This window comes from Mustelus asterias, unplaced genomic scaffold (assembly GCF_964213995.1).
Source record: "Mustelus asterias unplaced genomic scaffold, sMusAst1.hap1.1 HAP1_SCAFFOLD_184, whole genome shotgun sequence".
Lineage (NCBI taxonomy): Eukaryota > Metazoa > Chordata > Chondrichthyes > Carcharhiniformes > Triakidae > Mustelus > Mustelus asterias.
The window spans coordinates 310,798-328,812 of NW_027590182.1; the positions used below are offsets into that span (position 1 = coordinate 310,798).

The window sequence follows — 18,015 nt, forward strand, 5'->3', positions numbered from 1 at the left end:
AAAAAGCCTGGAAGCAAAGTCGTGTGACTGGCCAGTCCAGCAGAAATAAACCCTCTGACCCTCCCACTTGATCAACTGTCAGAATGAACATGGTTCAGTCCTGGATGTGATCAACAGCAGCAATAACAGCAGAATCCAACTCCTGTCATCACTTGTGAACTCGCTAGTGTCTCAGCAGGCTGGATGACTGAGTGAATCCTTTCCCACACACAGAGCAGGTGAATGGTTTCTCCCCAGTGTGAACTCGCTGGTGTTCCTGAAGGTTGGATGGCGTTCTAAACCTCTTTGTGCAGTGAGAGCAGCTGAACAGTCTCACCTCATTATGAATGCGCTGGTGGATAACCAGATCCCGAGAACCTTTGGAACCACTGCCACAGCCAGAGCATTTAAAGGGTCTCTCCTGGGTGTGAGTGAGATTGTGACTCAGTAGGCTGGATGAATGAGTGAATGCCTTCCCACACACAGAGCAGGTGAATGGTCTCTCATTGGTGTAAATGCGCTGGTGGATAATCAGTTCCCAAGAGCTTTTGAAACCATTTCCACAGTCAGAGCATTTAAAGGGTTTCTCATTGCTGTGAGTGACTTTGTGTTTCGACAGGTTGGATAACTGCATAAATCCTTTCCCACACACCAAGCAGGTGAATGGTCTCTCTCCAGTGTGAGCGCGCTAGTGTCTCTGCAGATCGGGTAAATGAGCGAATCCGTTCCCACACTCAAAGCAGATGAACGCTCTTTCTCCAGTGTGAACCAACCGATGTCGCTGCAGATGATATAACCGAGTGAATCCCTTCCCACACACACAACGGGCCCGATTTTACCGAACCTTTGCACCCGTTTTCGGGCACGAAATGGCGGTAAAGTTGGGCGTCGGGGCTATGCCGCGATCCGCACCCGATTCCGAGCGGATCGCGCCTTTACCAACGGCCGATTCAGGCGCCGTTCTGGTGCGCGCTCAAATCGGCCGGTGCGATGATTTAAATGCATTTGCATGCATTTAAATCGACTTAATGAAGCGCGCGCCCAACTTTACCATCGATTCCCCCTTTACCAGCGTTCGGCCCAATTCGCGTCCACGCCTTTACCAACCTGATAAATAAAAGTCCAACTTGTACTTTTATTCGGCAGGGGAATCGCCGAGGCCCACCCTTCGTGGACACCCCCTCTAACCACCCCGGCAGAGCACCCCCCCACTCCCCCCCACCTGGGATCCGACCCCTCTGGGAGGCAGGTCCTCGCAGCAGAGCACACCCCTAACCTACCTCGATTGTGGTCTCCCTCCACCATCCTTCCCACTCACCTTCAGTCCTTCGACAGCCTGCAGCACATTCCTGGACACTGACTTCGAGCCACGGCTGAAGTGACCGGGCTTCACTCAGGTCCGCTGGCGTCTGCCGGAGAGGGGGGGAGGGCGGGCCCAGTTGGAACTCTGGTGGGGGGGGGGGTGGGATGAGGAGAGGGGCGGGCCCACATTGCCCTCTTGGTGGTGGGGGGGAGGTGGGAGGGGAGGGGGTGTGACTTATCCTCTGGGTGGTGGGGGGGGTGGAGGGGGTGTGACGTCTCATCCTCTGGTCGGGGGGTTCCGCTGCGTGTCTGCGGCCAATCCCTCCTGGCACCATCACTGGTACACTACCAGCCACAGCAATCTCTCCCACTCTCTCGCACCTGCAGGGAAGAGTAATCTGTGGCTGGTAGTGTCCCAGTGATGGTACACACACCGTCTCCCCTCCTCCCCCCCCCCCCCCCCCCCCGCCCCCCCCAGGGTATGAGACATCACACACCCTCCCCTCCCAACCCCCAGGGGATGATAAGTCACACCCCCTCCCCTCCTCCCCCGCCACCCCCCCCCCCCCCACCCCCCCACCAACCAGAGGATGAACAGCAGAGGGGCTCTCTCCACTCTCTGCTTTTTTTTTCACGCCCGGGCGCGTTCTGTCAGATTTTTTGTTCGGAGCTCCTATTGTTCCGGCAGCGCTAAGCCCCGCCCACTGGACCAGCACCAGAAAAAAGCGTATGTGCACGCTGGAGCGCGGCCTCCGGGCTCGGATCTATTTGACGTCCGCACCCGGCACTTAGTCTCTAAATGGTAAAATCGGGCCCAACAGGTGTACACGGCTTCTCTCCAGTGTGAATACGTTGATGAGTTTGCAGCTCAGAGGGGGTTTTGCAACCCTTCCCACAGTCCCCACATTTCCACGGTTTCTCCATGTTGCAGGTGTCCTTGTGTTGCTCCAGGTTTGACCATCAGTTGAAGATTATGGTGCCCTGCTGTGATGGTGCAATATTGTTTACGGCCGTGTAACTGGGAAGCTCTTTCCTCAGTCAACAGGAAAATCCCAGTTGATTTTGTGTGCGTGTGTCAGTCCTGTTCCAGTCACACTGATGTTTGGACAAAAAACATTTGTGTGTGTGGTATACAGACCACCAAATTAATGGTAATGTTGGGAAAAGCATCAGACAGGAAATCAGAGATGCATGTGTAAAAAAAATATCTGTGATTAGAGGTGACTTTAATCTGCATATAGATTGGGTGATCAAATTAATCACATTACAATAGAGGAGGAATGTTTGGAGTGGTTTTCTGGACCAATACCTTTGAGGGACTAAGGGAGCATGCCATCTTGAACTGGGTATTGTGCAATGAGAAAGGATTGACAATCTAGTTGTGAGAGAACCCTTGGGGATGAGCGACCATAATATGATAGAATTCTTTGTCAAGGTGAATAATGATGTAGTTGATTCTGACACCAGAGTCCTGAATTTCAGTAAAGGTAACTATAATGGATTGAGGCATGGATTGGCTATGATGGACTGGGAAACATGACTGAAAGGAAGGACAGTGGACAGACAATGTTAAAGTTTATTTATTAGACACAAGCAAGGCTGACATTAACACTGCAATGAAGTTACTGTGAAATTCCCCTAGTCGCCACACTCCGGCGCCTGTTCGGGTCAATGTATCTAACAACACGTCTTTCAAAATGTGGGAGGAAACCGGAGCACCCGGAGGAAACCCACGCGGACACGGGGAGAACATGCAAACTCCACAGAGACAGTGACCCAAGCCAGGAATCGAACCCGGCAGCATTGCGAACCACTATGCCACCGTGCCACCCACGGTAGGCATTTAAGGAACAAGTAGGTGAACTCAAAGCTGTTTACTCCTATTTGGCACAAGAGTGGAAAAGGAACTGTAGCCAAACCATTGCTTCCAAGGGAAATTAGAGAGAGCATTAGATTCCAAGAAGAAGCATAAAAATTGGCAAGAAAAAGCAAAAGACCTGAGGATTGGGAGCAGTTTAAAATACAGCAAAGGAGGACCAAGGAATTGATTCAGAAGGAGAAATTAGAATATGAAAGTAAGCTAGTGGAGAACATAAAAACTGAGTGTAAAAGGTTCTATAGGTATGTAAAGAGAAAAAGGTTGACAAAACGAATGTAGGCCCTTTACAGTCAGAAACAGGAGAATTCATAACGGGGAATAAAGAAGTGGCTGAGGAACTAAATTCGTACTTTGCTTCTGAATTCACAAAGGAATATCCCATGATTCAAAAAGGGAGGAAGCGAGAAAGTGGGGAACTATAGACTACTGAACCTCATGTAGGTAGTAGGGAAGTTGCTAGGGTCAGCATAACCAAAGTCTTATACAGCTGCAACATGTTTTTCCAATTCTTATATACTCAGCGTCTCGACCGATTTAAGGCCAGCATGCGATTCGCCCTCTTGACCACCTTGTCCACCTGAGTTGCCACGTTCAGCGTACTGTGGATCTGCACACTTAGATCCCTCTGTACGCCAACATTTCTAAGGACTCTAGCATTTACTGTATACTTTCCTTCTGCAGTAGACCTTCCAAATTACATCACCTCACGTTTGTCTGTGTTAAATTCCATCTGCCATCTTTTGGTTCAGGTCTCCAGGCAATTTATATCCTGCTGTATCCTCTGACAAATGGTATGTTGGCCTTCATAGCAACAGGATTTGAGTACAGGAATAGGGATGTTTTACTGAAATTATACAGGGCATTGGTGAGGCCACATCTGGACTATTGTGTGCAGTTTGGTGTCCTTATCTGAGGAAGGATGTCCTTGCTATAGAGGGAGCACAGTGAAGGTTTACCCGGCTGATTCCTAGGATGGCAGATCTGTCATAAGAGGAGAGACTAAGTCAGTTAGGATTGTATAAATTGGAATTTAGAAGAGTGAGAGGGGATCTCATTGAAACTTATAAAATTCTAACTGGATTAAGTTTCAAGTTTATTTATTAGTGTCACAAGTCAGCTTACATTAACACTGCAATGAAGTTACTGTTAAAATTCTCTAGTCGCCACACTCTGTCGCCTGTTCGGGTACACTGAAGGAGAATATAGCACGGCCAATTCACCTAACCAGCACATCTTTTGGACTGTGGGAGGAAACCGGAGCACCCGGAGGAAACCCACGCAGACACGGGGAAAATGTGCAAACTCCGCAAAGACAGTGACCCAAGCCAGGAATCAAACCCGGGTCCCTGGCGCTGTCATGTAGCAGTGCTAACCACTGTGCCACCAGGGTAGATTCAGAAAGAATGTCCCCAATGCTGGGGGAATCCAGAACTAGGGGTCATAGTTTGAGGATAAGGGGTCAACCATTCAGGACCCAAAGAGTGGTGAATGTGTGGAATTCACTACCACAGAGGCAAAACTGTTAGAGTCATAGAGGTTAACAGTATGCAAACAGGCCCTTCGGCCCAACTTGTCCATGCCGCCCCCTTTTGTTTAACCACTGATCCAGTCCCAATTGCCTGCGTTTGGCCCACATCCCGCTATAGCCATCTAACCCATGTAATTGTCTAAACGCTTTTTAAAAGACAAAATTGCACCCGCCCCTACTACTACCTGTTGTATGATTTCAGGAAGGAAGTAGATTTGGCTCTTGGGGCTAAAGGTATCAAGGGATATGGATGAGGAGGGGTGGGGGAGAAGAGGCAGGATCAGGATATTGATTTTGATGATCAGCCATGATAATAATGAGTGGTGGAGCAGGCTTGAAGGGCCGAATGGCCTATTCCTGATTCTATTTTCTATGCATGTTTCTATGTAACAGAGCTGGGGTTATTTTTCAATTCAGCAGAAATAGACTCAAATGAATGTGGTTCAGTCTGAATATGAGAAGCAGCAAAATCCAATCACAATAATTACTTATGAATTCGCTGATGTGTCAGCAGAGTGGATGACTGACTGAATCCCTTCCCACACACACAGCAGATAAATGGCTTCTCTCCAGTGTGAATTCGTTGGTGTCTCAGCAGATTAGCTGAGTGAGTGAATCCCTTCCCACACTGGGAACAGGCGAATGGCCTCTCCCCAGTGTGAACTCGCTGGTGTTTTGCGAGGTTGGATGACTCCTTGAATTTCTTCCCACACACAGAGCAGGTGAATGGTCTGGCCTCAGTGTGAATTCGCCGGTGTTTTGCGAGGTTGGCTGACTGACTGAATCTCTTCCCACACTGGAAGCAAGTGAACGGCCTCTCCCCAGTGTGAACTCGCTTGTGTAATGCTAGGTTGAATGACTGATTGAATCCCTTCCCGCACACACAGCAGCTGAATGGTCTCTCCTCAGTGTGAATCCTTTGGTGTATACGCAAGCTGGATGACTGAATGAATCCCCTCCCGCATCGGGAGCAGGTGAATGGCCTCTCCCCAGTGTGACTGCGTCGATGAGTTTCCAGCTGCGATGGGTATTTGAATCCCTTCCCACAGTCCTCACATTTCCATGCCATCTCCTTGTTGTGACTGTAATTATGTTCCGAAAGGCTGGATGATTGGTTGAAGACTTGTCCACACACAACACGTGTACAGTTTCTCTCCACTGCGAATGGCGCTGTTTTCTTCTATATTCAAAACACAATGATATTCAGGTTACAATAACTTGGCCAACTCCATCAGGTTCTGATACCACGTTTGGTTTGCGTTTCCCCACTGCAAATCCTCCTCTTCTAAATCAAACTGATTTAAAACAGCAAAAAGGGAGTGAGAGAGAACCCACAAAAACACAAAGGCAAGTTGTGAAATTGAGCTGAATGAATCTGGTATTTTGTGGGACGGAGTGAGGGAAAGATAAACATAAAAGCTGCTGAATTGTCATAAAAACCCAACTGAGTCACTAATGTCCTTCAGGGAAGGGTATGTGTCACCTGGGTCTACACAAGAATCTGGGCACTGTGTGAGGTGACAGAGAGAAGTGGGAGAGGCAGTGGCGAAGAAGAGGGATTTCAAACATCTATAACTCGACGGGAACTTTGACAGAATCTCCCAAACTCTCAATCTCCATCACCTATAAGGACCAAGGTAGCAGGTAGATGTGAACACCATCACCTCCAAGTTCGCTTCTAACTCACACACCATTCTGGCTTGTCTGACATCCAGTACTAAAAGAACAGAAATTTCTTCCATATAAATACTGGGAAGACTGAACCCATTGAGTTCAGTTCCCACTACAAATTCCACTCTCTCACCAGCAAATCTACCCCTCTTCCTAGCAACTGTCTTGGGGTGAAATATTTCACCCCAAGATGAGCTTCCAGCCACATATCATCATCAAGACTGCCTATTTGTGACATGAAACTCAGGAGAATGAGGATATAGAGGGAGAATGAAACTGACTGAATTGCTCTACAGAGAGTTGCTATGGATTTGAGTTGCCAAATGGATTCTTTCCATGCTGTAATGTTTGCATCACTGAAAATATATATGACTGTAACACTACATACTCTACCTCTCCTTTCCTTTTCTATGTACAGTATGCTTTGCCTGTATAGTACGCAAAAAACAATACTTTTCATTGTACACTAATCCAAGAATAGAATCCCTACAGTGCAGAAGGAGGCCATTCGGCCACCGAGTCTGTATCAACCACAATCCCACCCAGGCCCTATTCCCGCAACCCCACATATTTACCCTGCTAATCCCCCGACACTATGATCAATTTATTATGGCCAATCAACCTAACCCACACATCTTTGGAACCAAAAGAGAAAATGCTGGAAAATCTCGGCAGGTCTGGCAGCATCTGTAAGGAGAGAAAAGAGATGACATTTCGAGTCCAGATGACCTTTTGTCAAAGCTAAAAAGCATAGAAAGTGGGAGATATTTATACGCAGGGTGAGGGAATGAAAGATGAGTCATAGCCACAGAAACTCCTTTGCTTCCCCTTTCCTTAAATATTACCTCTCTCCCACCCATTCTTCACCCCCCCCCCCATCCCCCCACATCTTCATCTGTCACAGCTTACCCTCTGATTTCAGCTTCTCTGCCATTAGGCCATTCACACCCTTTATTCTCTCTATGGACTGCCATTAGCAGCCTTTTCCCCTGGTTTCTGTGGCTATGACTCATCTTTCAGTCCCTCACCCTGCAGCATAAATATCTCCCACTTTCTCTGCCTTTTAGCTTTGACAAAGGGTCATCTGGACTCGAACCGTCAGCTCTTTTCTCTCCTTACAGATGCTGCCAGACCTGCTGAGATTTTCCAGCATTTTCTCTTTTGGTTTCAGATTCCAGCATCTGCAGTAATTTGCTTTTATCCGCACATTTTTGGACAAGGGACAATAATAAATCGAATCAAATAGGTAACATTGACAAAGTGCTATATATTCCAAGACAAGAAATAGGGAATCATAAATAACATAGTATATAACATATAACTACGTTAAACATATCTCTGTCCCATACTAATTTACTGTTCATTTAAATATTAGCCCTCTCCTGGGAAACTCCCCCTTTAATTGTGAACATTGGGTAAGAGCTATCCTATTATCCAGATAAATAAATCTGTCAAACTTAGGGAGTTAAAGGTTGTCAATGTCTTTGAGAGAGAAAGAAAAAGATACCTGGGCCTCGTCCTGCTCCTAATTCTGGTGTCCGTCTGTAACCTTTCCAGAGTCTGCAGCCTCCCTGGATTCACTTCCTTTCCCTTCAGTTGCTGCAAGTCCCCAATTTCCCCCAGAATGAGAAAAGAAATGGAAAGGGGGAAATATTGATTTCCTCCCAGATGTTGGCCCAGAGGTTTCACTCTGAAGCTTGTTGGCCAACTTCCGCGTTGTGACGTCACAATGGAGCCCTGCCTGAAGCAGCCAATAGGAATCAATCTGCTCCACGGTGACGTCCTGATGTTCCAGTGCGCAGGCTCGGACGCTGTCGCCTCTCCACCCCCTCCCCCCGGATAGAGATCCATTGATGCCCCTCCTCCGAGGTCTGGCCAATCGGGAGCCCTGGCAGACCGGAAGGACTCTTGTACTCCAGCCAATCAGTGGGTGGGCTTTGTGACATAGGAGGTTGAGCTTCACACAGACTGAACCTTCTTCCTGTGTCCCACATCTGTGAGTAAAACAGTTTGTTTGTGTTGCAGATAAAGAACAGGCAGGGTGTGAGAGGTTTTCAGGAGGGAAGGGAAGAGTTCAATGAACAGTGAAGCTGTGAGTGGGAGATGGGGAGGGAGTCTGAGCAGCTGGAAAAAGGAGAACAAAAAGGCTGATTGGGAGAATCTACCAGTGAGAGATCCAGAGGCTGTGACTCCTGGGGCTGCCTGTGGAAATGGGCTGTAGGGAAAGAGTCCAGTCCAACCTCCTGTAAAGGGAAAGGAGCTGAACCTATACCTGGGAAATTTAGAGAGTTGTGGGACTCTGTAACTAGAATTAGAGCCAAATATGTGGAGGGGGGAAATGTTTGATTTTATTTGATTTGATTTATTATTGTCACATGTATTAACATACATGTTTTTTGCACGTTATCCAGACAAAGCATACCGTTCATAGAGAAGGAAACAAGAGAGTGCAGAATGTAGTGTTACAGTTATAGCTAGGGTATAGAGAAAGATCAACTTCATGCAAGGTAGGTCCATTCAAAAGTCTGACAGCAGCAGGGACAAAGCTGTTCTTGTGTCAGTTGGTACGTGACCTCAGACTTTTGTATATTTTTCCCTATGGAAGAAGGTGGAAGAGAGAATGTCCGGGGTGCGTGGGGTTCTTAATTATGCTGGCTGCTTTGCCACGGCAGCGAGAAGTGTAATCAGAGTCATAGAAATCATAGAAACCCGACAGCACAGAAAGAGGCCATTCGGCCCATCGAGTCTGCACCGACCACAATCCCACCCAGGCCCTACCCCCATATCCCTACATATTTTACCCACTAATCCCTCTAATCTACGCATCCCAGGACACTAAGGGGCAATTTTAGCATGGCCAATCAACCTAACCCGCACATCTTTAGACTGTGGGAGGAAACCAGAGCACCCAGAGGAAACCCACGCAGACACGAGGAGAATGTGCAAACTCCACACAGACAGTGACCCAAGCCGGGAATCGAACCCAGGTCCCTGGAGCTGTGAAGCAGCAGTGCTAACCACTGTGCTACCGTGAGTCAATGGATGGGAGGCTGGTTTGTGATGCTTGTAAATATTTGTAAACATTTGTAAATCTTTGTGATTTTGTGGAACCTGTTGTTATTGTCTGAACTATTTAAAGTCAAATTTATCCTGTCTGTTCAAGTACCATTGTCTGTGAATGCATGCTTCATTTATGTTGATTTTAGTTTGGTTATTGCAGTAAAAGTATGAAGTTAATGAAACCTTATTCTTTGGTTTATTCCATTGGGATTGTCTGGGAAATTGTTTATTTGAAGATTATCAGTCTCTATGGAGATCATAACAGAGGTGTTTCTAGTTTTGTTATTGTACATGTTAGATGTATTATTTTTGGTGCTGTAGTAAAGTATTTATTTTTTATTTCTATTCTTGGAATATAGTAATATAGTTGTGTTATACATTTCCAGTCAGTGAGACATTGCAGCACAAAAAGAGTCCATTTGGCAACTCGAGTCCATGTCAACTCTCCATAGAACAACCAGTGGGTCCCATTCCCCCTCTGTATCACTGTCCTACAGGTTTATTTCTTTTGAATGACCAACATCATTTGAAATCATGGGTTCTCTCTGCTTCCACCATCCGCATGTGGGGTGAATTCCAGTTTATGACCACTTGAAGTCCAAACAAACATTCAACACATATTCCCTACCTCTCTCTAATAAAGTAATATAGCACTTTTACACAAATGATAGTCCAGTTCTATATGAATATAAGGGATATATTGGTGAACAGCTTGCCTGAAGATTGTCAGGTCTTTGTGTCCTGGAGCATGAACCAGCAGCTTCAGCAGAATCGGGAGGGTGAAGATTCGGTGCAGAATGTGTGGGACAGAAATTTACAACTTTTCAGGAATAAAAGAATAGAAAATAGTTTAATTGAATCGAGAATTGTCCATCCTGAATTTTTTTTCTATGTGTACGGTGTTGACTTTTGTAAACTTCTTTCACAGGATATTAGAAGGGGAGGATTTACAGGACAGAAATATCAAAACAAAACATTACGTTCAGATCTGACAGTCACTCGATTAATCACAACGTGAATATCATTGGCCTTTGACTCTAGAAGGAGAATTATTTGGGTTTGTTTCTGTCTGTGGGAAAAGATTGAACATTAGTGTGACTGGAAAAGCACTGAGAAGTACAAACCTGAGTGTGTGTTCAGGTTACACAGCCTGAAAAGCATTGCCCCATTTACATTGAGAGGGAGTGTACATCTGTTCTCAGTGAGGACGAGGCTTCAACTGATTGTCAAACCTGGAGGGACAGACGGCCTCCCGCATCAGGGAGAAACAGTGGAAATGTGGGGACTGCGGAAATAGATTCAAAGCACCGTGTGAGCTGGAGATTCATCGACGCAGTCACACTGGGGAGAAGCCATTCACCTGCCCTGATTGTGGGAAGGGATTCTCTCAGTTATCCAACCTGCTGACACATCAGAAAATTCACACTGGGGAGAGGCCATTCACCTGCTCTGAATGTGGGAAGGGTTTCGCTGATTCATCTCGTCTTCTGACACACGGACGCATTCACACGGGGGAGAGGCCTTTCACCTGCATTGAGTGTGGGAAGGGGTTCGGAGATTCATCCAGCCTCCGGAGACACAAGCGAGTTCACACTGGGGAGAGGTCATTCCCTTGCTCAGTGTGTGGGAAGGGATTCACTCTTTCATCCAACCTGCGGAGACACCAGCGAATACACGCCAGGGAGAAGCTGTTCAGCTGCTCAGAGTGTGGGAAGGGATTCAGTGATTCCTCTGCTCTGCAGAAGCACCAGAGAGTTCACACTGGGCAGAGGCCGTACACCTGCTCTGACTGTGGGAAGGGATTCACTCGGTCATCTCACCTGCTGATACATCAGCGAGTCCACACCGGGGAGAGGCCGTTCACCTGCACCGTGTGTGGGAAAGGATTCAGTGCATCATCTACCCTGCAGAACCACCAGGCAGTTCACACTGGGGAGAGGTCATTCACCTGCTCCGTGTGTGGGAAGGGATTCACTCAGTTATCAACCTTGCTGCGACACCAGGCAGTTCACACTGGAGAGAGGCCATTCCCCTGCTCTGTGTGTGGGAAGGGATTTACTAGGTCCACTAGTCTGCTGACACACCAGCGAATTCACTCTGGAGAGAGACCGTTCAGTTGCACTGAGTGTGGGAAGGGATTCACTGATTCCTCCAGCCTCTGGAAACACCGGCAAGTTCACACCGGGGAGAGGCCATTCATCTGCTGTGTGTGTGGGAAGGGATTCACTGAGTCGTCCAGTCTGCGGACACACCGTCGAGTTCACACCGGAGAGAAGCCTTTCACCTGCTCTGAATGTGGGAAGGGATTTGCTGATCCTTCCAGCCTGCGGAAACACAAGCAAGTTCACACGGAGGAGAGAGGCTGTTCACCTGCTCTGAGTGTAGGAAAGGATTCACTGAGTCATCCAACCTGCTGAGACATTATGGCAGTCACACCGATTAGAGACCTTTTAAATACTCTGCCTGTGGGCGTTAATTGTATAATTTGGGGTTAAATATATACAAGCAGTGGACATTGATTAGATGTTTACATGAGCACATATAGACACTTACTGACAGAGCATGGAATGGTATTAGGAGTTATATACCAGTAATGTTTCACTCTGTGAATAAATCTATACCAAGTAAAGATTGGAACCAGTTTCCTCCTTCACCATAAGACGGTCAGGATTATAACGTGGTGACAGAGAATGTTTAAAAATACATGAAGTTTCCAATCTGAATGTTTTAGAAGGAATAATGATAGCTTTGATAAAAATCAAAGGGAAAGATGCAAATTATCTTAAAACTACACAGACAATTTGTTCACACTTTTTGCCAAAGATTAAAAGTCTTGCTTCAAGATGCAGGAGCAGTTGATGAAGAGTATCTGAGACTCATACAAGAGACTAGTGCAAAGTGTACAATGTATAAAAATTATTGGAGGATGTCATCACATCCCAACAGTGAACCTTCCCTTGGCCCTTGGGGCTGGAGCTGTGGCACCAGCTCAGTTTCTGAATGATGAGTTTTGAGACGTGTGTGAAAACATGAACATTCTGGTCAGGAACACGGCAGCTGAAAGCCCTTTCAGTGATGGACTCTGTGAAAGGAATCACACGGTGATCGATGAAATGCTGCAGGAAATCTCAGCTGATCAGCCAAACTGCAAGTTGATAGCTGCACCGGCCTGGACGATTCATGTAAAGAATTCACTTCAGGTGGTTGGAGAGTATAATCCCTGTTAATTGGTCTGTGGGAAAAATTCCAAATGACCCTCTGTGCTGGGGATAGTCCTCCTGATTTAGAAGGGATGACAATTAGTACAATTTTTATTCATTTATTGTCTGATTGTTTCACTGGTGCTCGAGCTAAGAAATTATTGTAGATCCTCGATGAGGGGTGTCTTATAGTGTAATACTTTGTACAAAATAAAGACCATCATGTTTTTATTTTTCAAATTGTTTTGAAATATTGTGTGTTGTTATAATTCGGGTCGAGAACATTAACGTTCAGTGAGAAATCCAAACACCCATCACAAGATTCCAGGTTTTTAAACAAAATCAAACTTTACTGAATATAAACAGAATATTAAAAACCAGCTCGATGAATCATATTTTGTAAAGATTTATGCTGTAAACTCAGTTCTGACTCAAAACATGAACTCTGTTTTCACTCTCTACAGATGCTGCCAGACCTGCTGAGATTTTGCAGCATTTTTCCTTTTTTGTACTTTTTAAACCCTTACTCCTCGACAAGAATGCCCTTATACTTAATATCTTGAATGTACATTCACTTCTGTTCCTGGGACAAATCCCAAAGGTATGTCAAAGCTCCCAGAATTAACTTTAATTCTCCTCAGTATTCCAGCTATTCTCCAGGCTCCAAGATTTCATGAGGATCCTTCTATTAGCTTTTGGCTAAACAACTCTCCAACTTTCCTTTGTGATTTCAAAATTGACTCAAAACATGGACTTCTCAATCCAAGCATGGGCTTTACTGCCTTCTTGCTGAGAGATTGATACAATAGGAACACCCATGGTTCCTAATGACCTCCTCGGCTCCCGGTCCCACAGCTGGTTCACAGCTCCCGCTCCCACAGCTGGTTCACAGCTCCCGCTCCCACAGCTGGTTCACAGCTCCCGCTCCCACAGCTGGTTCACAGCTCCCGGTCCCACAGCTCCCAAGCTAACTGCAGACTGCCTGCTTTCTGTGAAAAACATCAAGAAATCCAACCCACACCATCCTGAATCACTTATCCTCATGGTACCAGACCAGGAGGGATGTCCAAAAGATGTTTAAATTAATTAACTTTTAGTTTCAGAACCAAACCTTTTTTCTTGAGGTCTGCGTGAAGAATTCCCCTCTCGAACAAAGACAGGAAAAACAGTTGTCAGACCCAATGTCTCCAGCTAAAAGAGCCCAGCTGCCGTGTTACACTTGTTCTTACCCTTCGAGCTTTGACTTCTCAAACCAATATGGGCCACACCTTGTGACTGCAAATTCCCTCAGGGTGTTTTTATCAGATTCTGAAACCAGGTTTTCCAGTTGTTACATTTTTTTAAAAATCCAAAATTAATATTTCTGAAACACATGAATTATTAAACTAGATCTTCACAACATATTCCCAGGAAGAAATGAAAATGTATCACTCTATAATATCCCAATTAGAATATTACAATGTAAAGCATACTGTATATCTTAACAACAGTCATGATCTAATCGAATTGTGGAGCCGGCTCAAAGGGCCAAATGGCCAACTCCTGTTCCTAAATCCACTGTTTTCCTCTGTTGATCTATCTTATAACCTGCAATAGACATAATAATCCCTCCATTGTCCACTTCACATTCACAAGTCCAGCTTGGTAACAGCACACTGCTGGGTTCCATGTCCAGGAATCTCACTCCACTGAAGATGGAAAATATTATTGCTTGTAGTGTTTTCTGAAAGTTTTCTTCTTTCAATAATTATAGTAATTTTTACTAATTATAGTTTCTTCTGCAAGAGGACAGTCCTCATTGCTGTTCAGTTGTGGATTTCCAATTCTGAAAACAGTCTGTTCAGAGTTCACATTTTGAACTTCACTTTCTTCCATGTTTGTAGCTCCTCCATTGTTTAAATCCAGAGAGAATATTCCAGTCAATTCCACATTGAAATGTCTTCTTCTTGCTCTGTTGTAGCTGCAGCTTCATTTTTAACTCCACTTCCCAGACTCAAACATTCTGGATTCTCTTTTGGAGAGAGCAAGTTCAAAATGGCTTCTTTCTGTTCCTTCATTGGACAAAATCTTCTTTAGCCACTTTAAGAATGTTGTTAAAATGCTTTTTATGTTAAGCAAAAAGGTCTGATATTCTTGTTTGGAGCATTTTGGATCTTGGACTTCAGAAATCGGGGAATTGAGAACAGAAGCAGGGAATTTATTCTGATAGTTTCTAAAGCTCTGGTGAGGCCACAACAGAATACTGAGCCCAGTTCTGGTCACCACACTTTAGGAAGGATGTGAGGGTCCTTGAGAGAATCGAGAGGAGATTTACCCCACAATGGTTCCAGAGATGAGGAAGATGACGCGAATGTGGAACTTGCTACCAGTGAGTGGTTGAGGTGAACAGCATGAATACATTGAAGGGGAAGCTAGATACATAAATGAGGGAGAAAGGAATAGAAGGATATGCTGAGGGGGGGAGATGAAGAGGGGGGTGGGTGGAGGCTCATGTGGAGCATAAATACTGACACAGACCAATTGGGCCGACTGGCCTGGCCCTGTGCTGTAGACTCACTGGAACAGAGACAAATGTATTTATTTTAGATTTACCTCGTGTTTGTGGATCATCTCACTAAAATGTGCACTCCCAAATTCAAACAGCATCGACCCACTGGCAGCAAAGCCATGAGGTTGGTCAGTCCAGCAGAAAGAAACCCTCCAACCCTCTCACTTCAGCAACTGTCAGAATGAACATGGTTCAGTCCTGGATGTGATCAACAGCAGCAAGAACAGCAGAATCCAACTCCTGTAATCACTTGTGAATTCGCTGGTGTCTTAGCAGGTGAGACGACCGTTTAAATCTATTCCCACAGTCAGAGCAGCTGAACGGCCTCTCCCCAGTGTGAACTCGCTGGTGTGTGAGCAGATTGGAGATCTGAGTAAATCCCTTCCCACAGTCAGAGCAGGTGAAGGGTGTCTCCCCAGTGTGAACTCGCTGGTGTGCCAGCAGGGTGGAGGAATGACTGAAACCCTTCCCGCACACAGGGTGACTCCCCAGTGTGAACTCGCTGGTGTATTAGCAGTTGGGATGATGTTCTAAATCTCTTCACGCAGTAAGAGCAGCTGAACGGTCTGTCCTCAGTGTGAATGCGCTGGTGGCCCATCAGAGTCTGAGAGCTTTTGAAGCTACGCTCACAGTCAGAGCATTTAAATGGTCTCTCATTCGTGTGGGTGACACGGTGTGTCTGCAGGGTGGATGAATGACTGAATCCCTTCCCACACACACAGCAGGTGAACGGCCTCTCCCCAGAGTGAACTCGCTGGTGCCTCCACAGGGTGGAACGATCACTGAATCCTTTCCCACAGTCTGAGCAGGCGAAAGGTCTCTCCCCGGTATGAACTCGCTGGTGCGTCAGCAGGCTGGATAACTGAGTGAATCCTTTCTCACACACAGAGCAGGTGAACGGCCTCTCCCCAGAGTGAACTCGCTGGTGTCTCAGCAGGGTGGTTGATATACTGAATCCCTTCCTACACACGGAGCAGGTGAACGGCCTCTCCCCAGTATGAATTCGCCAGTGTGTCCAGTGCAGATGGGCACTGGAATCCCTTCCCACAGTCCCCACACTTCCATGGTGTCTCCATGGTGCCAGTGTCCTTTTGATAATCAGTCGATTCCACATCCAAGTACAGAACACGTGTACAGTTTCTCCTCGCTGTGAATGGGGTGACGTTTTTCAGGCTGTGTTACTGGTTGAAGCTCTTTCCACAGTCAGTTCACTGGAACACTCTCACTCAGGTGTGTGGGGTCTCCATTCTTGTCCAGTCACACTGATGTTTGAAATCTTTTCCCACAGACAGAACAAACAAACATTTCTTCTCATACATTCAAACGGCAATTATATTCAGGTCCTGATGAATCCAGTGACTTTGTAACATCTTGTTGTGACGTTTGGTGTGAGATTTCAGTCTGTAAATTCTCTCCTTCTAATATCCTGTTTATAGAAGTTATCAGTGTAAGTACAGGACTGAAATTCAAAACAGACCATTCTAGTTTCCATGGAATATTCTTTGTTTTCTCATTCCCTAAAGTTGTAAATCTCCATCCCACACACCCTCCCCCCATTGTCATACTGCTGTACCTCATACACACCCTCCCAATTCTCCTGAAGGTGCTGATTCAGGCTGATTGACAGACCCATGCTCCTGTCCAGTACAAAGAGACCTGAAAATCTTCATGCAGGCGGCTACCCAATGTCCACATTACTAAACATATCATTGATCAGCAATAGAAAGGAGATGTGAGGACCAATTTTATTCACGAGTGGTCACGACCTGACCTCACTGCTTCTGTGCATGGTGGAATCAGAAATGATCAATGATTTGAAAAATAAATCAGATAGGTGTGAAGGAATTAAAAAGGGAACAGAGTTATGGAGGGGAAATGGGACTGAGTGGATTGATGTACAGAGAGTCAGCATGGACTTCTTCCAACTACCACTGGAATATATACAAAATTTCAGGCAATGTAGTGGAAGACACACCCTGTCTACATCAACGGTGACAAAGTGGAAATGGTTGAGAGCTCAAGTTTCTCGGTGTTCAGATCACAACAACCTGTCCTGGTCCCTCGAAACTGCTGCTTTAGTTAAGAAAGCCCACCAACGCCTCGACCTTCTCAGGAGGCTAAGGAAATTTGACATGCCAACATATCAGCTACGACTCTCACCAATTTTTACAGGGACACCACAAAAAGCATCCCATCCAGCTGTATCACAGCTTGGTATTGCTGCTGCTCTGACCAAGAGCGCAAGAAGCTACAAGGGGTGCGAATGTGGCCCAGTCCATCACGCAAATCAGCCTCTTATCCATTGACACTGTCTACATTTCCTATTGCCTCAGAAAAGCAGCCAGCATAATCAAGGACCCCACGTATCCTGGACATTCTCTTTTCTCTCTTCTTCCGTCGGGAAAAAGATACAAAAGTCTGAGGTCACACACCAACTGACTCAAGAACAGGTTCTTCCCTGCTGCCACCAGACTTTTACAAACAAAGAACAAAGAAAATTACAGCACAGGAACAGGCCCTTCGACCTTTCAAGCCTGCACCGACCATGCTGCCCAACTGAACTAAAACCCCCTACCCTTCCGGGAACCATATCCCTCCATTCCCATCCTATTCATGTATTTGTCAAGATGCCCCTTAAAAGTCACTGTCATATCTGCTTCCACTATCTCCCCCGGCAGCAAGTTCCAGGCACCCACCACCCTCTGTGTAAAAAACCTGCCTCATACATCTCCATTAAACCTTGCCCCTCACACATTAAACTTGTGTCCCCTAGTAAGTGACTCTTCCATCCTGGGAAAAACTTTCTGATATCCACTCTGTCCATGCGGCATGGTAGCATAGTGGTTAG

At 46.0% G+C, this 18,015-nt stretch overlaps 2 protein-coding genes and 1 long non-coding RNA gene across 3 annotated transcripts in view; 2 read left to right on the forward strand and 1 right to left on the reverse strand.

The window, feature by feature from the left end:
• Window positions 1-18,015, forward strand: part of LOC144485303 (uncharacterized) — a 461,444-nt gene that overhangs the window by 128,396 nt on the left and 315,033 nt on the right. The window lies entirely within an intron of this gene.
• Window positions 1-18,015, forward strand: part of LOC144485284 (uncharacterized) — a 283,279-nt gene that overhangs the window by 101,228 nt on the left and 164,036 nt on the right. The gene's annotated exons all lie outside the window — the stretch shown is intronic.
• Window positions 2,586-8,079, reverse strand: LOC144485302 (uncharacterized). The gene is made up of 2 exons (XM_078203514.1): window positions 7,867-8,079; window positions 2,586-5,868 (listed from the first exon to the last, which is right to left on the reverse strand). The coding sequence occupies exon 2, from the start codon at window positions 5,755-5,757 to the stop codon at window positions 5,173-5,175; it is 585 nt and encodes a 194-aa protein (XP_078059640.1). The 5' UTR covers window positions 5,758-5,868; window positions 7,867-8,079; the 3' UTR covers window positions 2,586-5,172.

Excerpts from the sequence above, each read along its gene's own strand:
- LOC144485302 (XM_078203514.1), bottom strand. The coding sequence starts at position 5,757 with ATGGCATGGAAATGTGAGGACTGTGGGAAGGGATTCAAATACCCATCG.